The sequence below is a fragment of the Daucus carota genome, chromosome 6 (assembly GCF_001625215.2).
Source record: "Daucus carota subsp. sativus chromosome 6, DH1 v3.0, whole genome shotgun sequence".
NCBI lineage: Eukaryota > Viridiplantae > Streptophyta > Magnoliopsida > Apiales > Apiaceae > Daucus > Daucus carota.
Window position 1 is genome coordinate 37,873,335 of NC_030386.2, and position 25,719 is coordinate 37,899,053.

General features: G+C 33.1%; 1 protein-coding gene across 1 annotated transcript; it reads left to right on the forward strand.

The window, feature by feature from the left end:
• The first annotated feature begins 1,681 nt into the window (after positions 1-1,681).
• LOC108228080 (DNA ligase 4) lies at positions 1,682-23,443 on the forward strand. Its single transcript, XM_017403559.2, has 27 exons — positions 1,682-2,107; positions 6,734-6,825; positions 8,493-8,578; positions 8,653-8,789; positions 9,943-10,017; positions 10,127-10,218; positions 10,368-10,439; positions 12,240-12,319; positions 12,447-12,484; positions 12,576-12,582; positions 12,727-12,882; positions 14,886-14,961; positions 16,220-16,344; positions 16,443-16,477; positions 16,560-16,618; positions 16,792-16,875; positions 17,252-17,347; positions 17,427-17,475; positions 17,625-17,712; positions 18,534-18,734; positions 19,165-19,290; positions 19,414-19,513; positions 19,601-19,706; positions 21,156-21,283; positions 21,369-21,536; positions 21,715-21,870; positions 22,374-23,443. The coding sequence occupies exons 1-27, from the start codon at positions 1,778-1,780 to the stop codon at positions 23,149-23,151; spliced, it is 3,540 nt and encodes a 1,179-aa protein (XP_017259048.2). The 5' UTR covers positions 1,682-1,777; the 3' UTR covers positions 23,152-23,443.
• Positions 23,444-25,719: the final 2,276 nt, after the last annotated feature.

The following is a 25,719-nucleotide window of genomic DNA, read 5'->3' on the forward strand; positions in this document are numbered from 1 at the left end:
ATTATGCAATATAATTTATGTGTCTTATAACCTGCAATTTATTTATACTACTTATGTACAGTATTTTTGTATTTGTGTCATGTATTTTTTATCACCAATAAAACAGAAGACATGTATTTTCTTATAATTTAGATAAGTAAAATGGTATGAATATTTTTACAAGAATAACAATATATATTTTTATATAATTTAGATAAGTAAAATGGTATGAATATTTTTACAAGAATAACAATATATATTTTACAAACATATTATGTATTTTATTTTAGTTTATTTTTAAATTTTAACATGTTCTGTATATTTATTTATGTAATTAATATTTTTGCCTATATTGAATTTTATATTTTATACACATGTTCTGTAATTTTTGTTACATAATTTAAAATTTTGTTGTATGCTCTTTTTTTTTCAAATTGTTATATCCTTTTTTTGTTTTTTTATGTTATGTATTTTCTTCTCTCTATTGAATTTAATATTTTTTCCACATGTTCTGCAATATATTTGTCATATAATTTAAATTTTATTGTATGTTCTTATTCGTCATTTTATTGTTCTTTTTTTCTTTATAACATTTTTTATGATCTGTATTTTTTTGTCTATATTGAATTTTTTTCTACACATGTTCTGTAGTTTATTTGTTATATAATTTAACTTCCTGTTAAATTGTTGTACCTTTTTTCATATAATTTTTTTATGTTCAGTATTTTATTTTCTTGTATAGATTGAACTTTAAATTTACTTCGCATGTTCTGCAATTTATTTGTTATATAATTTATTTTTTGTTGTATGTTCTTAACTTTACAATATTGTTTTATGTTCTGTATTTTCTTAAATAAGACAAATGAGTATTAGTTTTATATGAATATATTTTATATGTATTTTATGTTTTCATCTGTGGGCCACGTCTCCATCACACCCTTTAAAAGTTGTAAAATAGGTTAATCACTACTGCATATAATCGTGTGGCTAATATGAGGAGTTACCAGGTTACCCAAATAAGATGGTTCTGGTTGAACCATACCCTATATATATATATATATATATATATATATATATATATATATATATATATATATATATATATATATATATATATCGATAATGATTTCGAAAATGAGGTCGAAAATGACATTTGAAAACTGAAACTTGAAATCAGGAATTCAGTTGCATATGAAGTTGCAAAAGAGGTTGCAACACGGCTGGCGCCGCCTGGAGTTGCAAATGAGGTTGCAAAAGTTGCAAACCGTATTTTTGATTTTTTTTTTTATGAAAAGATATTTTTAAAAATAATTCTGAAAGGTAGTATTTTTGAAAACAATAAAAGAAAAGGTAGGTAGTTTTGTAGATTTCCCAAACTATTTTTACATAGAGCGATATTTAAGATTGAGAATGTTTTTTTTTTTTTTATCAAACTATTTCTATAGTCATAGTATCTGTTCGATACCTAAATTTCGATATAGGTGAGAATCGAACCCGAGACCTCGGGGACGACGGATGTATCTTAGCAAAAAATAAATAATAAAAATTAACGCTTATAAAAATCAATTCCTATTCCTTAATTAAGAAATAATAAGAAAAAAAATAATTGTTAGAATATGCTCAGTCATACGCGGAGATCCCGATTTATAAATTTAAAGAAAAGTTTTTTTTTTTTTTTTGAAACAAAAAGAAAAGTTTTTATTTCCCAGCAAGCTTCTTCGACACATTTATACCCCTGCCAGTTCCCCGCCTATATATAAACCCTCAACTTTCAATTCCCTTCTAAACGCTCTCCAAAATGTCAAGCACAAAGTTCCACGTGATGTGCAGTCTCTTCAACTGGATGCAAAAAAGCAAATCATCTGCAAAAAAGCGCTCGAAATTTCGAAAATTCATCGATAATTTCTGCAAACCTAGCGATTATTTCAGCGCAATTAGGTTAATTCTGCCTAGTTTGGATCGCGAGCGTGGCTCGTACGGTCTCAAAGAGTCCGTGCTCGCCACCTGTTTGATTGATGCGCTGGGCATATCGAGAGAGTCGAGCGATGCGATTCGGCTTATTAATTGGCGAAAAGGCGGTGCGAAGACGGGTGCGAGTGCTGGTAATTTCTCGCAAGTTGCTGCTGAGGTTCGTGTTTTTGTTGGTTGCTTTTAAGTGTGTGTGTATGTTTGGATGTGCATTGTTGAAATTTTAACTGGTAGTGTTTGGAGTGGCTGAGTTGAATTTAATTCAAGTGTGAGTTGATTATACTTGGATAAAGATTTATAGAAATTAGTTCGAGATACTCTTCGTATATGTTTTAGTGTGTGAGAATGATCCTGGCAACGCCTTCCCTAATACCTTAATTCCTTAACATCCCAAGGGTTTAAGAGAACCAATCACTTAACATGGTAAAATATAATGGGTTACAAGTGATGGGGAGGGGGAGTGGTAGAATATAATGATCCTCGTAAAAAGCCGTATCCTAACACCTTGAGATTTATTTTTTTTTTTTTTGAAAATGAGAATAAATCTCAACGAATATGAATCAGCAATTCACCCTGATAATTCTTTCATTCAAGAAAGCTTATTATCTAACCGTCGGACATGCAAGATGACCGGGGAAATTTAGACAATAAAACTTTAATGTCCGAAAAGAAAACCGGTCTTCTTCCAAGAATCCTGAAAATAAAACAAAGGAAACAAGAAAAATATAAGTCGATATATATAACAGATTATATCAAAATATTTTCACAATCATGATAACTCATAATTGAGACAATTAAGCTCTCAATTAAGACACAATTAATAAAATATTAATGTCCTTAATTAAGACACAATTAACATCCTCAATTAGGGCACAATTAACGCCCTTAATTAAGAGGCACAAATTAAGCCCTCAATTAAGAGGCACAATTAACGCCCAATTACGAGGCACAATAAACGTCTTCCTTCTTGAAACCAGATTCCCTACCGATCCCGGAAACGCCGTCGCCGCTACCCTCGGCCACCACCACCTCTGTGCTATCTCTCCCGCACACGACCGCTTCGATCAAAATTGAGTAAGATGTATAGCATGCCATCGATCCTATCATCCGATCTTGCTTTTATCCGGAATTACGAAACAAATATAATCTTCATGAAATTTATGAATTAGATAGAGATTCCAACGAGACATATGATAATATGAGAGAGAGAAAGAGATTGCGATGCCACTGATTCATACACACACAAGGTTACGTAGTCTGTACACGAACATTAGGCTATTACTTTTAATTTATCATATTAGTGCTTATGACAAGCCACAAAATACAAGTAGAGCATGTAAACAAATAAGAAGAAAAGACAGAATCTTCCCTTGTTACGATCGACGCAGGCGCCGCCTCGAGTGCGTAAGCTCCAGCCGCCGTCTTGACCAAGCCGTTTCCCCTCCCTCTTACAACCCCGACAATCCTGGCCGGCGTCATCGATCCTCTGGGCAGGCTCTGTAGTTGACAAGAGCAGGCATAGCTGATTCTGGAAAGAAAACTCTGAAGAAAGGGCGAAAAAGACGCAGAGATGAAACAAAACAACAAAGCAGAAGAAAAGAAGCCGATTTGATCTCGTAACAACACTGATTGCATCAGAAAAAAACCCCACAAGAGTGCAGGTGAAAAAAGAGAGAGTAACACCTTGAGATTTTAGGATACCACATTTGGGATTTTAGGAGATTTGGTCACTTATATTAACACGAGCTTGTAACTGAACATACATCTCAGGTTACATGAAGCAAATTATTGTCTCGAAAGATGGGCACATGTAATCCATTATTTAACCAAAAAATGGCTTTTGAGTGTGGGGGAGTGTTAGAATATAATATATGATCTTGGTAAACCTTTCCTTAACACCTTAAAAAGTTTTAGGAGAACCTGTAACTTAACATAGTGGACATTGGAGGTCGAGAAAGTTAGAACGAGTAAAAATTGAGATTTATGAGTGCTTTCTTGTTGAGGTATTAGAAGCGTAGTTTTTAGATTTTGGCGATATTGATAGATTGTTAACTGAAACATGCATTAAGATTGTCACCTCGTTAGGTTTGTGATTGTTAAAAAATATAAAAATATTGACAAGTTAATAATAAGTTGGACCTCTTTTGGTGCTGGTTTATAGCACAATTTGGGGAAAAAACCCGACTAAGCTAGTGCATCTCTTAAAAAGTTAGCTCGTTTTGGCACTGAATTAATGCATGTTATATATGGATTACTAGTGTTTGCCAAATCCTACAAACAAGGCTAGATACATATCTTATGGTCGAGATGCATTACTTTATTGCTATACATGACATTATGCATTTGATGACCCACATCACGCATTTAATGACTTTTGGGACAATTTGAAAACTACAACTAATAAAAACATAATGTCACCGGATAAGAGCAAACAAGGTTTAGGATAACATTATTATTTAGGAATATTTTCTTTCCTTGTCAACAGTATCTATCCATAGTCCGTCTCCCTCCTATAATTGCTAGTAATGCATATAAAACACTACGATAATATGAAAAACCATAAAAGTATGGATGTATTCCCGTCACGATTGATCCTAAATTGATTTGTTTCGTCTTTATTACAACGTTACAGGGATCTATATATTATTAGGATACCATTATATATTATGGGAGAATTGGCTAACCAAATCGAAATTTTATGGACTCCTAAATATGGAAATGGGTAACATAAAAAACCATGTAGTTTTTAGTTGAGGTATCAAAAGCGTAGTTGTTAGATTTTGTCTATAATGAATAATTTTTATTTGAAACATTCATCAATATTGGCACCTCATTTGTAGATTTGTGAAGGTTGAAGGGTAATAAATAGTTAAAGAAATACAAGACATCATTATTATTTTTTTACTAGGGGCACAATGCATTGGTAGGCAGTTTCCATATACACTAGCTGATTTTTGTATATTCTCTACTGGTGCTTTACTTCCTGCAAAGAATATACATGCGTTTTTGGTGGAGAGGGGAGACATATTATTTTATTGCATTAAATGACATCATTCATTTGATGACCCCCATCAAACACTTAACGATCAGTTGGACAATTTGCAAACTATTATATGATGATCTATTACTATACACAATACCTCTTATCTATACTATACTATAATAAGCGAACATAGGAACGTAGGGATAATTTGTAGTAGTAGAGTTTGGTCACATATTTTTGGTCATTCATAAATTACCATTTTCTCTATCTTTTTAAAAAACAAATATAAACAATTATATAAATAACGAGACATAGTCCAACACGTCTCTTCTTAATTATAACGTGTTCTACTCGAAAACAAATACGAACCATCATGTACCCCTTCTTAATCTCGAACGTGTTCTACTCCAAGACAAACACGGACCATCATGTAAGTATTTTTAACTCTAACGTTATCTACTCCAAGACAAATAGGAAGCCAGTATAAGATAAATAATATCTTTTTCCCACAAATGAAGAAATAATAAAATTATGATATAAAATTAATCAAAAACTACATTATCACATGTTAATATTAGAAAATCATTATATATATGGATAATAAAACGTTTATTGTTTATGGTACCGATTTACAATATAAAAAAATATTGTAAAAGCTAAATTTCTGAGAGATCATAATCAGTCGATTAATATAATTTAATTATTCATTATCATAATATTCCCCATGCAAAAAAATTATGGGTATCCAACAATACTAAACCACTAATAAAATGATTTTAAAAATTAAATTATGGATTATAAATTTTGAACTATATACTCGTCCGTGCTTCGCACGGGTTTAAGGCTAGTATTTGTTAATAGTGCATACTAAGTATCTTAATAATATATTACAAAAGTACATATATTTCTGTTACCATTTACCCTTCAATGATTCAAGTATACTAAATTACCCGGAAGGAAACAACAAATCTGAAATTTTAGGGACTTGGAATTAAAAAATGCCTTAAACGGAGCAATACGAAATTATTGAGCGTTTTCCGATTTAGGTAGCAGAAACATAGTTATTACTTATTAGTCCATCGTGATTAATTGATAACTGAGACATGTATCAAGAATGGCACTGGCACCTCATTTTGCTTTTGTGCTGGTTGAAGGGTATTAAATGGTTAAAAACAAAATAAAATACAAGACTCCGTTATTATTTTATTTTCACTGTTACTAGGGCTACAGGCGCATTGCGGGCAGTTCCAACCACACCTGCCATTTTAATAATAGTTTCTGTATATAGTCCTTATATTGTTTATAGTGCATATAATACATTTTGATAATATGAAGAACTCCAATGTACAAATATCTCTGTCACAATTTACCCCTAAATTGATCGGGTTGTCTTCTTTAACGCATTATTGAGATCACTAACTTTTTTGGATATCATAAATTTTTTTTTTTTTTTTTTTATTATTATTATTATTATTATTATTATTATTATTTTTTTTTTTTTGGGGGGGGGGGGGGGGGGCAATAAAATGCATGCTCTTTTTGGTTTTCCTGATAGAACAAGTTGACCTTTTTTCTTGTTAAGTATAATTCGATAATTCGACCTTTTCACTTGAAAAAGAGGTTGTAAGCAGTGAGATAAGAATTAGGTGACTGTAGTAGTTGCAATACTTTTATAGTTTATGTTAAGCATTACTAGTTTACTAATTATAAGTTATAAAATGATGGATTTTTCAATCCACTACAACCACTTAAACGTTCAATTGTTTATCGTAATTCACTCCCATACGTTGTTGCCGTGGTCAGGTTTTACAACTCAGACAGGGAACAACTTCAGGAGAACTAACAATTAAGGAGTTAAATGACATGCTTGATCGCTTGGCCTCGAGCGAAAACAGGTAACGAGTTTAGTTATGTGTATCTCTGTTGTATTTTCTTATTTATTTCGTATTACACTGGTACCTTTGAAATCCTGAAGAGTCGAGGGTTGTGTTTTTATACCACGGCATAAAAAAGCATTTATGAATAGAGTATTGACTACTTGTTCCTTTTGTTTTCTGTCCCACAGATATGTAAACAAACTATGGATACCGTTTTAAAGTTTTTTAGGTTATGTTTCTGTGAAATATGAGCCGTCTGTAGTCTGTACGGATCATATATTTTTATATTCTTTTAATATCCAAATACACATGCAAGCAGTTCTGTAGTTTTGATCAACTATATCATACCTTTATATTTAATTTTCTGCAAAGTCCGATGCACAATACATTAGGTAAGTTTACTCCTTAAGTGTATTACCATCGCTGTTGTTTTTAGAAAATCGTTTTAGAAAATCATGTCACAGAGACAATGACAAAAAAGAGAGGAAAAAAGACATTGCACTCAAAGTTGTTGTCATCTTTTGTAAGAAACCTGTGGGGCAAAACATTTGGGAAGTGCTAATAGGGATTTTGACCAGCAAATCATGGGAAGTGCGGATGGGCATTGTGACTAGTTTGTCGAAACTTGATTCATTGACTTGTCAGCATGCATCTCCAAATTTTACTCAATTACAATATTAAAATTTATTGTATAACTATGTTGCCTGGACTAGGGGTGCGTGTGTAGGACACAGATGAGTATCCAAGAGTCAGATTGTTTTAATATATGTGAGATCCTTGTATATAGATTTGAAATTGGACATGGGTGTGGGGACTCAGCATGAAAGCTTGACAAAAGTAGAACTTTTTATGGACTGCTTTATTGTACATTCATATATACAGTGTCTACTACCTATAAATCAATGTGGCAGAATATCGATAGAATAACATAGTAACAGGTTATCCATGAAACTTGCTCTTTATAAACAAGTCGTGCGGAGACCTTTTATTTCATTGTGAACTGGGATGCCGCAAGGTGGAGTGTTTGTTTTTAACAAAAAGGATCCGACTTGGATCTTATATCCATACCCATGTTATGTACGGTGGACACTTGTATGAGGACAAAAAATTTAGATTGGCTGTCAGAGCTATTTGATGCTACTAATACTTTATATCAGTCCCAAATTGTCAACTTGCAGCAAGAGGAACTATAGAGTTTTTATCAAGTTACTGAACTGCACATTTTTTAATGTATAATATACTGTGAAATCTGAATGCTGAGTTTTCAAATTTAGGATCAGACTTACTCAATCATTATTAACTGCCTTAGTTACAACTGAACTTCTATTATATTATACTCCAATCAAGTTTCTGGAAGTTGAGAGTTCCTTGGACCTTAGTAGGTCTTTGCATAATCTTATGTACAGATTCAGTGAAAATATCACAATCACAAAGCGTGATGCCAGCCTAGTTGGGATCACTAGCAGAATTTAGCAGAATCAACAAGTCGTCTATTTTATGCACATCTTGACAAATATAGAGTTGATTACAAACCTCGTCTTTTCTACTCATATCTACTCATCCTTCTCGAGGTTTTCTTTAATATAAATAGATTTTTTAAAAGGTTTGCTACACTTGTTTCTATAATATTATGTTTTATTATATACTCTGCCAATGGAGACTGATTTGGTGTGATTTTATAACAGAGCGGAGAAGACCTCTGTTCTTTCTGAGCTGATCCAGAAAACAAATGCCCAGGAAATGAAGTGGATTGTGATGATCATTCTTAAAGGTTTGGATCATATAGTTACGATCTTAAATCAATAATACAGTATTTGTTGAAACCATTATTCTAATCCCTCCCAGATCTAAAGTTGGGAACTAGTGAAAAAAGCATCTTTCACGAGTTCCATCCAGACGCTGAAGACTTGTTTAATGTTACATGTGACTTGAAACTAGTTTGTGAAAAATTAAGTGACAGAAGTCAGAGACATAAAAGACAGGTATCATTTAGTCTTACACTCTTGCTTGATTTTGCATTAAACTGAATTTTTATTTTTGATAATAATTGTTTCAATAAATAACATTCGCTTTGATGATTAGTAACTTCATACTTCACTAAAATAACATCTGTGTTGATGAGTAGTAACCCATACTTCATTAATTTTTAGTTTTTGCAACCTCAAATCTACCAAAATTAAAGAATTTATGGAAAGATTTGACCTTAATATCAATTAGGTGTTGGAACTTGATATCAATTACATGTTGGAAAAGATTTATGAGCAAGAAACTATGGAAGAATAACAATAAAAAGGTTAGGATTGGTGAAAACCTGCAGTACTGCCCTCTCTGGGAAACGAAGTGTAAATGTATTGATGGCAACAATTTTGGATGTAGAATATGTCAAATTCAATAATTAAAAACATCTATTTCCCTTATTTACTTGACATACTGGAACTATTAATAAATTTAGAATTACAATATCTTTTATATGTTTAGTTGCGTTCCCCCCATCCCAGTCTTGGTTTGGTCATCAATGAGGTGGTTTATCAACTTTAATGATGAGTTCTGTGAATGTGATTTTGGTTCGACTTTTGAGCATCAAATTGTTTGAATTGGTTTAGTTAAAATATGTGATTTTCTATTTAGCAATAAATAAATAAATTTGTGGTTTTCTGTTCATGCTGATCACGACCAATATTTCCTTAATATAACAAGTTTTGATGTTGATTTATTCTACTGGCATTGCTTTTTCAAGAATGCTAGCGACAAATTGAGCTAGTAGTTTTGACATACTCGACATTGGTACACAGGAATACATATAGATACCAAATTAAAATCTGTTAGGGCTAAAAGCTTCAGCTATAATTTTATATATTGTTAGATAAAAAAAATTTTTCGCAGCTATTTAAAATTTGTTTTAACCAATCATTAAAGGTGACTAATTGGTAGGTTTCAACTATGCTAAAACTATAATAGGTCAAGCCGTCATGTATTACATACTTAAGTGAAAAATATAGAGACAAAATGATACAGAGTGTATACACAAAATTTAAAAAAGATTAAAACTAAAAGGGTGATGGAGTACTATTGATAACATTATTGCTGACTCAACATCTTTGCATTTTTCATATCTATGTTCCCCATCTTTTGCAGGACATAGAAGTTGGTAAACCTGTACGCCCACAATTGGCTTTAAGGGTCAGTAATGCAGCCGGTGCTTGGAAAAAGGTTTGTTGAAACTTCTTAAATTAGCTCTGGCAGGAAAAGAATTTTTAAATCTTTTGATATGTTTCTAGCTAAGTGTGGTCTATTTACTTTCTCTCTACCTTTTGTTTAGCTCCATGGGAAAGAAGTGGTTGTTGAATGCAAATTTGACGGAGATCGTATCCAAATCCACAAGAATGGAGAAGACATACACTTTTTCTCTCGGTAGTTCCTCACACAATACCTAGTCTTTCACACTAACTTTGTTTAACTATTATGCCACATGTGATTTTCTTTTAAGAACTAAGATTCTTGAAATCTGAAGTCCCGACCATCTATGTTAAGTTCTTTTCTTTTATCATAAAATCATGCAGGAACTTTCTTGATCATCCAGAATATGGACATGCAATGTCAAAGATTATACAAAAAAATGTTGTCACTGACAGGTATAGGTTTCTGATATTTGAATAATGCTGTTTGTCATTTACATTTTAGTCTTCCAGGTTAACTGATGATGCAGAATATAGGTGGTTATTATTTGTTAAATAGTACCGTACTACCTTCATTATATATACTTGAGTCTGCTTATAAAGTGTTAGATGAGAACTATCCAATTATCATAAACACGATATTGGTTAAAAGTGTCATTTGTACACATGCATATTTGTTGAGTTTTACGGTCCTTACCCTTTTACTCCAATATCTTGGATGTCATTGGTGTATTTAAATTGATTTGACATTTGACTTGGGGGTAATTTTGTCCTTGTGTTTGCATAATACTCCCTTCGTCCCATTTTAGACGCCCTTTAACTTTTGGCACACATTTTGAGGAAGTGATACAATCATGTAGTTAAGAATGACCTTCCGACCAGATCGTCACTGGTTGTGCTCCAGTTCGTATTTTCCAGCTGACCTTAACAACTCCGGCGAACTAGGTAAGAAATGAAAAAAAGAAGTAGATAAGAATTTTAAAAAAGGAGGAAAGCACATATGAAGGGGGAAAGATTGTAGATATTATTTATGTTGCACGTAGACTGGTACAGGAACATATACGGGGACAGGGACATGAAACGACAATTTAATATTACAGGGTACGGGTACGACATTTAATATATTAATATATTTTTTTTAATTGTATAATATAGAGGTAATATTTAACGCATAAAACATTAAACAAAGATTAAAGCAAAGGAGTTTCAGCTTCAAAATTAGCCCTCCAATTTCTAGGACCAGAAGAGTATCTCTTTGTAAGGGACATTAAATCATCAAAGGGACTGTCATAAGTGAGAATTGAGCATATTCTCGCTTTTATTTAGTTGGGGATGGGTCTTTTAGTCATTTTAGTACCCGAAACGTCCCCATTTTTAGTCAGCCGCCCCCCAGACTCTTGGTGACATCCCCAAGCAAGTCCTCGTCCCCGAGACATATCTCCAAATTTGGATACTGGCATCCCCATGCAATGCAGATCATATTAAATGAGTACAGAGTAACAGGAGAAAATGAAGATGATGCCTCGGTTCTTGTTGAAGTTAAAACAGCTGTACATGTGTATATCTATATGTATATAGCATATGTATATTGTATTTGAAGTCTGCTTTTAGTTTAGCAATCCTGCTTTTTGTACGTCTTTTTGTCGATGAATGCACATAGCTGTAAAATTTAATTTTAAAATGTTAGTTATAAAGTTAATTCAAAATTCTAACTTTTACATCAATATGTATTATAATTTCTTAAGAATATTTAGAATTAAAGTTATTTATTGTCTATTTATAATATAAGAGTATTGGATAGTTGAAGTGTATATTATAAAATAACATTTAACAAGGTTTTAACATATTAAACTAAAAACAAATATTTTTTCATGCCCTTACGTTCCATTGTAAAATATGTTCCCTCAAATTGGTTTCACTAAATGTAATTTTCAGCGTATCCATTTTCGTACCCCGTTTCGAATCGAATCCAGTGCCTTGTATATCTTTTAGCAAGAGATGCTTTTACCTCTTTTGTTTCAGATATGAAATCTTTCCAGACTGGGATTTGAGTGCTTGATAAACAATTCTGTGAGCTGTGTCATTAGAGGGCAATTATAGTTTGGCATCTGATTCCCCTTCAATTATAGTGGAGATTAACTAAAGTACTAAACTACGTAAATGTGTATCGACTACAACCTACTTGTGCAATGTATTTATCTGGTTAAGTGGAACTCCTAACAAGGTTAATAATTAGCAATTTTTCCCCTTTTTCAGGTGTATACTTGACGGGGAAATGCTGGTTTGGGACACATCTACGAATCGTTTTGCTGAATTTGGTTCAAACCAGGAAATAGGTCTACATACTCTCTGAGTCCTAGTTTGCATTATCATCGTCACAATCAGTATTTGCTAAGGTTTGGTGTTTTGTGCACTATATTAGTACTATGGCGCAAGTTTCATATTTTTTATATTTTATTACAGCCAAGGCCGCAAAAGAGGGACTTGAAAATGACAGACAGGTTTCACTGCTGTCTATTTGGTTTTGATGCTCTTTATATTATTGGAAAGTAGTGCTGTTAGGTTTAATTTTTTTTCTTGTTTTCAATGCAGTTGTGCTGTATCCTTTAAGAAGATTCTGATTGGTGCTATAAACTAGCACCATTAACGGTAAATTGTGTCAACAACAACGTCCTCTCTTTTTAAAAATAAAACACAAGAATGCCCTCTTTATCTTGTTTTCCTTGACATGATGTATGGTTAGATGTTGCATTTGATATACTATATGTAGGAGACACTAGTGTGATCCATCAAAGCTTGAAGGAGAGGCACGAACTTATTCGGAAGGTTGTGAAGCCCATAAAGGGTCGCTTGGAAATTTTGGTTCCTAATGGGAGTACTAATGTTCAACGTCCTTCTGGTAACATTAATATATACTTTGGTTCTGATATTAGATAATGAAGCTCGCGTCGATCATTTTAAACAATTTTCAATGTAGTTACGAGAAAATAGTGTTGTTATTTTTAAGGTTGATTGTAGAAAAACAAGTCTGTTTGTCTAAATAACTCGATTGCTTGATATCAAATAAGTTGCATCCTTCAATAGATTGGTGCCGAGGAAGTTGATTAGGCTAGTTGTTTGAAGCACTGGTAGTTAAATTCTCTTTGTAATGTCTATTTCGATGCTTCGAGGGGTATATTTTTTAAGCTTTAACTGCCGTGTCAACTTTTTTTCATTAGTTCAAGATAAGCAAGCAAGTTTGCTGTTTTGTCCCAATGGAGTATATCAATCTGTTTTTATAGCAACCAACTCCTAGGATGGGTTAGACTGGAAGAGTAAATAACATGTAAAAAGGATAGATGGCAGGTGTTGTGTGAATACGGAGGTTTTTTTCTCATTTAGGTTGCATTTAAATGCTAGAAGTACCGGCTTCATGTAAATTCTTTTAGTTGTAGCGGCATCACATGTGACTGGTCTGTCAAGCATCAATTCTATGATATGTGTCGCATTAAATAACTCAAAGAAATATGTAGATAAATAGCTTGATCAAAAGTTAGAGAATGTTGTGTTGTGAAAATTTGTCGGTTTGGAGTTTGATATCCAGTTAGTCAAGTACCCTATTCTATTCACTTAACTAAAGAAAACAAGATTGAAGTCAAAGTTCCTATGTCATCTAAGGAGAAGGAAAACAAATTGGTAAATGTTTTTCCTTCTTGATCTATAATTAAGCTAGTCAAAGGCTCATAGCTTGAGTAGTTGTGCTATGTTTGTTTGCTTATATTTACATTCCTGGGACTAATCCTATGGATTATGATCCAATCACTATTAATTTTATATTTTTTGGATAGAATTATATGAATGGTAATTTTTGATTAGACTATTGTATGTCCCATTATTGGAATGACTTTGCACACTAAACCTTATTGTGGTTTGTCCACATATAACTTAACCCCTCCTGATGCTTATTAGACTAAATATAAGTAATTTCATGGTTGCCGCTATAACCTCATCCATCATTATTTTCTAGGATTAACTATTCTTTTTGAGTTTTATTATTCCCATTTAATGCTTAGAGCCCGTTTAGCTTAACTTATAAAGTTATTTATAACTTAAAGTGCAAGTGATTTGCTTTAAGTTTAAAAATGATATATGTTGCTTTAAGTTGGGTGTACTTGTTTAGCTAATTTACTTAAAAGTGATTTGAGTGTTTCTTAACTTTTAACTTAAAAGTAAATTTGGACTTAAAAAGATTAAATTCATATCGCTTGAATATGAAATAAAGGTACAATAAGCATAGTAATATACACTATTTATGCAAATAAAAATACAAGTACAACTAATAGAAAACATTCAATAATAATATTACAAAATTTTATAATATTCATGCATTTAAATAAAAATATAATTAACCAATTAATGAAATAAAAAAATAATATTATATATCCACACTTGATATTAAATAGAAATAAAAAGTTATTGAAAAGGAAAAAATATACATTAGAAAATAAAATAGAATATTTACATTTAAAATAAATAATAATATATAAAAATTAAAATTATACTAATAGAAAGGCTTCAATAAAATAATATAGCACAAGATACCTATGAAACAAGAACAGATATATTGCTATAGAAAACAACCCGCCGCTCTCAATCATTTGTGGTTGTAGGAAGTTAGAAAAATAAGCTGAGTGAGAAAAGTATCTCCCAGGCACTTTTTTTGTAAAGCCCAGTTATCACTTAAATGGGTCAAGTTTAAGCAGCCACAAACAACACTCACACTACTGTAAGTGGGGACAAACACCCTCTGAGTCCCCTTACATGAACATACCCTTGAGAGATATATGTGTTCTAAAAAATTTAATTTTACGTTTAAATTGTAGTCTTAAATTTGTTTCACATCCTACTCGTCGCCTTTTACAGGGGAACCATGTTGGTCTCGTATTGCTTATAGTGTTGATGATGTCGAAAGGTTTTTCAAAGAAATTATTGACAACAGGTCAGTGTTAATCTCATTCCTCTGTGGTCAGTGACTCATTATGATTCTTCATCTTAGGTTTGGAGCATGTGCTATCTAATTGGCTTTATCTTGCCTTTTGCCCAATTGTGTAGTTAGAGTATGATGCGATCCACACTATTCATGTTATTTTGTTTTTTGATCCCACCCCTGAAAGTTTCTATTGTGAACATGAATGTTAATGCTAGTTCACTATCAAAGGACTTGGTCTTGAGAAAGATCAACAACTTTCTCTTTGTTATAGTTCTGGATGATAACCTAATAGGCATTCTTATCATATTGGCTCAAAATTACTGATTTATTTCGTGTTTGGTATAGAAAGAGCGAGAGCTGCTTCCTTTCCAACTGACAGTCTAGTGCTTTTTAGCTAATGAGAATCGGTGCTCCAGAAACGGATCAAATACTAGTGTAGTAAAATGGGAACAAAGTAATTGTTCGTTAATTTTGGAATTAAGGAATTACAGCCCCTCAGGTGGCCAAAGTTAACTCATCTCATTTCTCTTTTGATCACTAATTCTTCTCTCACATGTAGTACTCTGTTTTTTTTGTTTTTTTTTTTTGTTGGTAAAATCCTGTTTAATAATCAAGCCTGACTGTGCCTCGCAAGTCGCAGTATTATAATAGTTTCAATATATTTTATGGAGTTGCATTGTAAAATAATTCATTAAATTATGTTATTTGATAATATATTAGGTAGATGTAGCACTTGCGATATTTATTCGCATAGCATATTGTTAAGCATATAAGGACCAACTTGTACATGATTGTTCATGGACTCGATCTATGTCTTTCTGCAATCAGCTTTTCTTAATTTCTTGAATTTGTGTATATATCTGATATCTTTATCACTCCTTATAACTTTGATGAACTTATTGCATCATTTGCATTAACATTATTGTAGAATTGCTCACTCGAAAGCTGATGGATAATTTATTGCTCATGTAAAATTGCTAACAAATGAGAATTTGAGATAAAAATTAAAGTTGATTATTGTTCTCTGATTTCTTGTAATAAACAGTTGACTGATAATTGTCTTGTTCATCCGTATGGCATTAATTTTGTTTAGAAGTTTTGGACAATTACGATATATATAGTCTATCTTTGTTTTTTGCTACAAAATTTATGATGTTGACTAGACCAGGACCAAGCATATTTAGACGGGTCTCTTAACTGGATACTAAAGTAAAAATGAGTAAATTCTGTAATCGATACTCATTTAGGTTGCTTCGTATGTTCTTAGAGACGAAGGGATAGTATTAAAGGATTTGGCTTCCAAATGGGAACCAAGTGATCGGAGTATAAAGTGGTTGAAATTGAAGCCTGAATACATTAGAGCTGGCTCAGATTTGGATGTTCTTATCATAGGTTTGTGTTGTTATCAATTTTTATTTTCCACATCCCATAATGGTGCATTATTGGTAAGATGTAGCTAATTTAAAGTTTACAAATTTGTAACTCCTTAGGAGGATATTATGGCTCTGGACGTCGTGGTGGTGAGGTGAGAATTCTGGTTTTGTTCTGATATATCTGCTTTGGTCTCTTTCATGAAATTGATTTATGGTCTTCTTATATAATTGAAGGTTGCTCAATTTCTGGTGGGCCTGGCAGAGCGTCCAACAACAAATTCTTATCCTAGAAGGTAAGTATTAGTAGGATTGACAACTGATTTGATTAAAACTACTAGGACTTAAAGGTACCATGATTACTTCTATTTCCTAACTGCTTGGTGATGATATTCTAATTCTTCTGAGTACACATACGTATGTCATCCTTCAGCAGGTCCTCATCATATTATTATATTTCCTGTTGCAGATTCATCTCGTTCTGCAGAGTAGGTACTGGACTGTCAGATGAAGAGCTTGATGCTGTCGTAACTAAATTGAAGCCTTACTTCAGGTAATCGTAGTCCTATGCTCGATGTCCAAATGTTGATTATTATGGTTTGCTTCCATCTGGTGGTTTTCGAATATGCCTTATGATCTCTGTTTGTGGAAATCACTAGGGCAGTAAGGTTACATGTAATATTATACCTCTGTTTCTGGACGGAAATACTTATTTGGCATTTTCTGTTGGACAAACTTTTTGTGTGCTATATACAAATATTCTAGATGTTCTTACAATCACTTTAATGAAATAGTATATACTGATATTGATTGAGATCAATCTCAAACATGGCGATAGGCATTTTCAATGTGGTTATTTGCTGTGATAGCTTGTAAGTTGAGATTTTATTTGTTCCCAGTACTTGGTTCATCTGACAGATGTTTTGCAGGAAATATGAGTACCCAAAGAAAGCTGCGCCAAGCTTTTATCAAGTCACTAATAACTCAAAGGAAAGGCCAGATGTCTGGATTGATAGTCCTGAAAAGTAATCATTTTCCCATACCTTCCAATTAAAACCAACATGCTACATATTATAAATTCACGTATGTCATCTTTATATGCAGATCAATTATACTTTCAATAAACAGTGATATTCGAACAATTAGGTCTGAGGTATGGCTCCTGACAACTTTAACTAGTTGACAGAATTGTCTAATTAATCTTTTGGAAGTTTCAAGCTTTTAGCCTTTCACAAATGGATTGGTTCTATAATAATTACTTGCTCATGTTGCTAATCCCCATCCTGCATATATTCGTTACAGGTATTTTCTGCCCCATATAGCTTGAGATTCCCACGTATTGACCGTGTGAGATATGACAAGCCCTGGCATGAATGCCTTGATGTACAGTGTAAGTTGGTAAACCACATTTTTATTTGGTTAACTGCATACTTACTTTGCTAGAACTTACTCCCTTTGTCTTGCAAAAACTGGCACTTTGTAAAATTATAAAGTCAAACTAAGCTAACTTTGACTAATAATTAATAATTATTGCCAGACACAAAAATTATAAAAAAATGTCATTAAAAAATATTTTAGGTTTGCTATTAGATTCTATTTTTAAATTGGTAAAACTATAAATAAACAATGCATAATTTGTAGTCAAACTTGAGTTTGTTTGACTTCAAAAATTTGTATATCGCCAATAATTTTCAGGACGGAGGGAGTATGTTATATGCTTGCGTTATGTTTAAGTTAGAGATAAGGAGTATACATGATTGTGATGTTTGACAACTTTTTATCATAGAAGTGTTAATGTCCTTGAAATGAACACAACTCCTTGAACAGTGTCTATATAAATGCTTTTCTCCAGGATCCATTTCTTAATAGGAATTTGGTGAAGTCAGTAAATTATGTACCCTTTACATGTTACTCCCTCTGTCCCTCTCATTTCTTTACATTTTTTTGCATTGCTCGACACGCATTTTAAGGCGCATATAAAACATAATTCCATAACTTTTTTTTTCAAAATTTTCTTTTTTGTATAGAAGTTTAGATACTAAATTTTTATTCAGAACAAAAAAAAGTTCAAAATAATTTATCAAACTATATTTTTATGAGATTATTAGAATGCGTGCCGAGGCCCCGTCCCCCAATGTAAACAATTGGGGGGGACGGAGGGAGTATGTTTTTTAATATTTCTTCCTGCTAATAGTCCTGCAATATCTGCAGCTTTTATAGAATTAGTACATTCAAGCAATGGCACCACTCAGAGGGAGGGGAACCAAGGAGTTTTAATGGACGACAAACCTAAACGAACAAAAGCCAGAAATGTAGAGAAAAACAATGTTACTGTTGTTCCATCTCATTTCATTCAAACCAATGTTTCTGATATCAAGGGGGAGACATTGATATTTTCAAGCATGATGTTTTGTATCCTCTCAGTCACCACATTTTGTAATCGAATCACAAATGGATTCACACAATTTATCGTGAAGTACCACAGGAGTGGTCATCAACATGAGTTTAATGGCACTCGATTTCTCAGGCGCTCCTCAACCTAGACACTGTACCTTGCAACAGAACAAAATATAAGAAGAATGATCCTTCATGAAACTTATAATTAACAGACCAGGTTGTCAGTGATATGAAGGCGGTCAGAGTGTGTTTTTGTCTTCCTCAAGCTGCATAATAAAATATGCAATGGCTTCTCTTTTTATTTATTAATTTAAAAATTCAGTTTTCGCTCAAACTCAAATTTGCCAATCAACAGATTTAATGATTTTTTGCTGCATATTCCTTATTTTGATGTGCATATGGATATTTTGTATGTGATGCTACTAGTTCTTCCTTGACAACATAGACTTTGTCAATTTGCCTCCGACCCAGTCGCTAGATTCCTTGCACAGATTGGTAGCTGAAAATGGGGGCACTTCTTCTATGAATCTTAATAACACTGTTACTCACTGTATTGCTGCCGAAAGCAAAGGTATATGTTTTTATTATCTATCATTTACCCTCAAATTTGTGCACGATTCTCTCGCGCGGTTGAGTTTTTTCTTTTTAGAAAAAAGATTAGTGCCTATTTCTTGTTTGCTCTTAAATTGTGTAGGGATCAAGTTTCAGGCAGCAAAACTTCGAGGAGATGTTATTCACTACTCTTGGCTCTTTGATTGTTGTTCACAGAAGAAGCTCCTTCCTTTAAAACCAAAGTTAGTTGTTCCTCCTTAAGCTGTCACGTATCTTTGTAAAAAAGCTGGTATAATCAGAGAATGTGAGATTATTGATTTGTGTGGCAGGTACTTCCTCCACCTTTCTGAACAATCTAAGAAATTGTTAGAGGAAGAGATTGATGAATATTCCGACTCGTACTTTTTGGATCTGGACATTGTAGACCTCAAACAGGTATAAGATTAAGAGTAATGTTTACTATAGGGTTAATAATCAAGTGAGTCACCAAAGTGGACTTGGTATATCAAGTTGGTCACCGAATTCAAAATGGTTTCAAATCGGTTACTTAAGTCAGTTACAAATACCTCTAAATATGAGTTCAAAAAGTAAAAATATTATTTATAGAGGTTTACACATTATTTTTGGAAGTTACCACAACTAAGTACAAGGTTATGATTTTTGGTATTTATGATAATATATTCAGATTTTATCAAATTATTTACTATTTATTTTTAATTAAAATAACTATACAATAAAAAATAAATAGTAAATAAACTTGATAAAATCTGAATATATTATCATAAATACTAGAAGTCATAACCTTGTACTTAGTTGGGGTAACATTCAAGAATAGTATGTAAACCTCTATAAATAATATTTTTACTCCTTGAATTCATATCTAAAAATAACTGTAACCGACTAAAGTGATCGATTTGAGACCGTTTTGAGTTTGGTGACCAATTTGATATATTTAGTCCACTTTGATGACTCAGTTGATTATTAACCCGTTTACTATATGTTCCTAATTGATATATATATATATATATATATATATATATATATAGAGAGAGAGAGAGAGAGAACCACTTTATATAGAGTCTAGTAGAGAACACTCATATACATACATAAAATACATATATCAATCGAATTATTCATTAAATATCTATTGAATAAAATAAAAATGAAGTTAGGTCATAAGTTTTTTAAAAAAACGTCGAAAAATTATATTATCCAAACTGGTTCTACGATAAGCCAAGTTTCGGCTCTTGGGATGCTTGGAGCCTTGATGAGGCTCTACTGGGCCCGGGGTGAACTGAGTGGGGCCGGTAGGCCCTAGGTGAGTGATGTCACATAGGGGGTGGGTGATGTCACATAGGGGTGGATGATGTGATATATGGGTGGTTTCTCTTGGTTTGTGTTTTGTTTTTATTTCAGTGGTTTGTATTTGAGCAATTGCCTATATTATTAGCTCATATATACAATTACATGACTAAGACATCCTTCCGAGCAAGCCAACTCTAATGCAATCAATATGGGTAAAAGTACCAAATGAAATTAAAGATTTGTTAATATAGGTGTATTTTATATGTAAACAATACAACCTACTTTGAACTTTGAATATACAACCTAGGTTACAGACAAAGTACTTGAAAGGGATCCCCTTTCTATCTTGCTAGTTACTCATAGTGATACTACTTTTTGAGGGTCTAAGGTTTATTTCAGTAACAGAAATTCACGGCAGTATATTTCAAGTGCGACAAATATTCCAATAACATACTTCAGACTAGCAATCAGATGCTGAGCTTTTTGTGCTCGCATATATCAGTCAACTGTATATTTCGTGCACCAACAACTTTGTGATGACTACCTTTGATCTTCATAGAACTGTTGTTCCTTTTGCAGCTTTTAAATAACGTTGATAGATTAGAAGATTCGAAGTCTGTTGACTATTACAAAAAGAAATACTGCCCAAAGGATAAATGGTCTTGTTTTACTGGATGCTGCATATATTTTCACCTGTCAACTCAGTCGTAAGATCCTTTCTTGTTTTACTTGGCCCTGTAATAAACTTTTTAAGTCCAAGTCTTAGCCTGCCGGGACTAATTTATATAATAGTTTGAGGAATCCAGTATCGAAAGCTTTGCTGGAACTTGCACGAAGAAGGTTGAAGCTTGAAGTTTCCATGGGTGGTGGGAAAGTATGCAGCAGTCTTTCTCAAGCTACGCATTTGGTTATCCAGTCTCTACTCTTTGTTGATGTGGGTATAGCTGGTCCATTAAATAGGTAGAAATTTACTTCAAGAATCAAGTCATTTATCTACCTTTCTGTCTACATTGAAAATGTATCTATTCCCCCAAAATTTCGGCAAAACGGAGACTTAAGTTGTAAGTTGATTGTATAGTGATATACTTGTTACTTAAAAGTTAACAAGTTTTACTGATTTGTTTCTCTTCTTGACCAGCTTCTCAACCACAGATGTGCATCATATATGTAACAATAAAATGCATGTCGTTGGGTCTCAGTGGTTGGAGGATTCTATTGAGAGTAGCCAAAGACTAAGCGAGGATACATATAGTATAAAGCTGGAAGGATTAGAAGATCTAAATGTTGGAGAGTGGTAAGTGACGAGTTTCAGTATGAATATTATAACTGCAAGCATCTAGAGGCTTTGTGCCCAACATGGTGAAGTGAATTCATGAATTGTTCAAATGCCACGATTTTTTTTCAACTAAAATTTCATAATGTTTTTCTTTTCCAACACAGACCAGAGAAGAGGTGAGCCACCTTTTTCTTTTTCTGTTACAGAACATAGCATGAATTTCTCGACATGGTAACATGATTTGTGTACAAAGCTATGCCAAAATTTCAATATATTACCTATGCATCGAGCCATCAAGTACAAATAAATTTGTATATAGTATACGGGAAATTTATGAGACCCGTATAAGTTCTGTTTTTGTTTTCTCGAGCTTACATACCTAACAGAATTTTCAGTCACGCTCTTGCTTTGCACTACTAAAATAAAACTTATCTGACAGTTGAAATTCTTTTTCACTGCATCAAGATTATTTTTGGGAAACTATACACAATTAATTTTGTGGCGGTCTACTTTATGTGCAGCAAAAGTGAACTCAAAATTGAAGATGAACGTGATATTGATGATGTTGGGAAGCAGAATCTCTTGCATTCTCCTGGTAAAGATGAAAAACACAGAAAAACGGAAGCCGTTGCAGTCAGTTATAGCTCAGATGCACCGAGTAGGAAAAGAAGAGGAAGACCTGCTAGCACAAGTAGAAAAGATAAGAAAACTGTTAAACGCCAGCCCAAGAGGTTAAGGGCGCGAGTTGGGAACAAACTAGCGAAAATATGTGAAAGCGAGTCAGATGTTGACGTGTGTTTAGAAGATACTGGGAAAGAGGAAGAGTCTAAAATAGACTTAGAAATGCATGAAATAGATGAAATGGCGGGCAGGAGGGAGCATGTAAATACTGTAGGTCCTGATACAGTCAAATACTCTGAATCATCACAAAGAGGCAATGTCATTGAGAATATGGATATAGAAGGCACTGAACGTAGTAAGTGGGTTGATACTCTTCATGGAACTGGTATGGAGGAGAGGAAAAGTATCGGTTCGAATGAGCCTGAAAAGTTAGAGGTGATGGTTGATCCAGTCCAAAGCCTGTTGCTCGATATGATCCCAAGTCTTGGGACGCAGACTAATGCTGTTACCGAAAGTAAACCACAGCCACAGACTAATGCTGTTACTGAAAGTAAACCACAGCCACAGACTAATGCTGTTACTGAAAGTAAACCGCAGCCTTCAGAACCTAATCAAGTGCCTACAAAAAAGAAGAAAGTTAGCTATAAAGATCTCGCATATAACCTCCTTGGGGATTAGCAAACTATCTTTTGAGATCTGTCATTGCTGAAGTAGAAAAGTTTGCTTTTGGACGAGGCAAATGCATCTTGCAGGCTAAAGATTGGACTCACTTGTGTAGTGTAAATATACATGTGTTCTTGTTTACTTGAAATCTAATATAAGTGCTTAATTGTTGTATACTTATCCTGTAAGAAAGATTTGAAAGCTCCACTAACATCCCAATTATGTGGTATCGCGACTACCGTCAACTGGCAAGTCGAAAAACTGTGTTCTGATCGAACTTTCTATCCTGGTTTCATATTTAAGTGAACCGAATGTTTATCTCCTGTTCAGGTTGTCTGCTATTAATCACAATTTTTTGTGAAATCAATTATTCCGTGGTCCTCAACAGAAAAACGGGCAAATTATTAGCTGACCTTTTTTCTTTTTACTGAAGTGATCAACATGAAGTGTTCAAGTTATGTTATTCTGATAGAAGTTGGGTGGAATGCTTGTTTAGTTGCGCATCAGATGATGCTCATGTTTGAAGCAGAAGCAGGCATGCAGCGGCATTTATCCATTGATGTCAAGGTCAGAAAATCAGACGAGGTTAAGCTTAGAAGTAAGAAATGTCATGTGTTCATAAGATGTTATGGCTAGAAACAAGATTACTTATTTTGGCCCAGTTGGCCCAGTTGTAACAAATCATATCAAAATTTAACAATTTAAAGTTGTCCACAGTGGTGTAAAAATGAGAATCAAACTTAATCGGTGAAGTCACGGAACAAGGATTAATGGGAATTAATTGGATTGATCAGAGACTAATCAGGTGATTAATGAAATAATCAGATGTTTAATTAGTTTGACGAGTTACAGAACGTGGATTAATCACCTCTATTTATAAATACAATTACATCACATAAGAGAACAAAAATTATGTATATTTTCATCTGATTCAATGAGACTGAATAACGGAAATTAGAATCTCAAACAAATATGTTAGTATTTGGATTTGTCATTTTCTAGATGAATGAAATCTCGTTCTCATTTGATGAATAAGTCATTTCTCATTCTACAATTCTTGGAATACTCATCCCGATGTGTTTCATTCTCATTCTGATTTTCATTCAATCCAAACCCCCTCTTAAATTCTACTCCCGCTGACGATCTCTGAAGACCAGATGTACGCTCTGGTGCACTGTCTCTTATTTTTGGACGTCAACATTTAGATTAATGCAATTACATGATTTCAAGAAGAGGGAAATTGGAGTAATCTTAAAGCAGCATGATACTCAAAAGTAAAAAAGCGGATGAGATAAAACAGCAGTTCCCATCCAAGAAAAAAGAAATGGAGAAAGGTAGCTCAGTCCCGAGGCAACAGTACGTAGTGCTCCCAGCAAATACCAAAGACACGAGAATTTTTAAAGAGAATATTTAGAAGAACAAGCAAAGAGACATTCCTTGTACCCTACCAAGAAAAGTATATGCATTATTTTATATTTTTCTACGTTTATGCAAAGCTATCAAAAGCAAAGCCATTTCTCCCGCCCCAACATATCTTCAATCATTACATTTCGTGTATGGGGCACCCAATTAAGAGTGCTGCCTATACATGACTAGCATACTTGTTTATATATGCCCAATTTTTTTCTAGTTCAATTGGAACAATGCAGACATGCTGGTAGAAATTTCTGATCAGTACATACATATATTGTTGCAACTTGCAATCAATGACTCGTAAAGTAAGTTGGACAATTTTTTAATAATCGGGACAACATGAATTAAATTCTTATCACTAGATTATCTCCTGATGATTAAACGGATTTAAAACAGTTGTGAAAATGATACAACTTAAAAGAATGAGTGGTATTTGCTCAACACATAATATACTAATTTTGGTCATTTAGACTTCAACCGAGCATATCGCTCTTAGAAGAGAGTATATAAGAGATGAATAAATAGCGTAATTCTGCACAGTCTCTCGATCTTTTGGTCGGGATTAAAATTATGATTTATATTTTCACGTAAGTTAATGTCATAAATTATGAGTTTAAAATATCTGTTTCGATAATTTTTGATTTATTAATAATTTATAAATTATTAAAAATATAAAAATAAACATAATTTATGGATAACTTATGACGTACGTGTAACTTTTATAAGAAAATATTAAAAAATTAGGTCATCAAAAAAATATCATAAACTAATTTCTGATTTAAGTCAATTTCTGACTTATTTTTTATTTTAAATTAATTTCTAACTTATTATATATACAACATTTCTTAATTTAAATCCAAAAATAATATTAATTCCAACTTAAAAGCTAGACAACGAGGCTCTAAATGGGTTTGGGTTCGCCAGGTCCGGCTGCTTAACCCTAAGTGGCAAAGGGTAACTACAGCATGCATATTTAATATTGTATATATACAATGCATGTGTATGTGAGAAGTTGAGGCAAGTGCCTTTGTTTTGTGATAAAGTTGATGATCACGATCAAAGTGAATCCATATTGGGAGATTGAAAATCGATCTGGATTTGGCTAAAGGGAGAGAGAGTGTGATTTCATATTGGCATGCTGGCATTAATTTATCAATAATCTAACTAGGA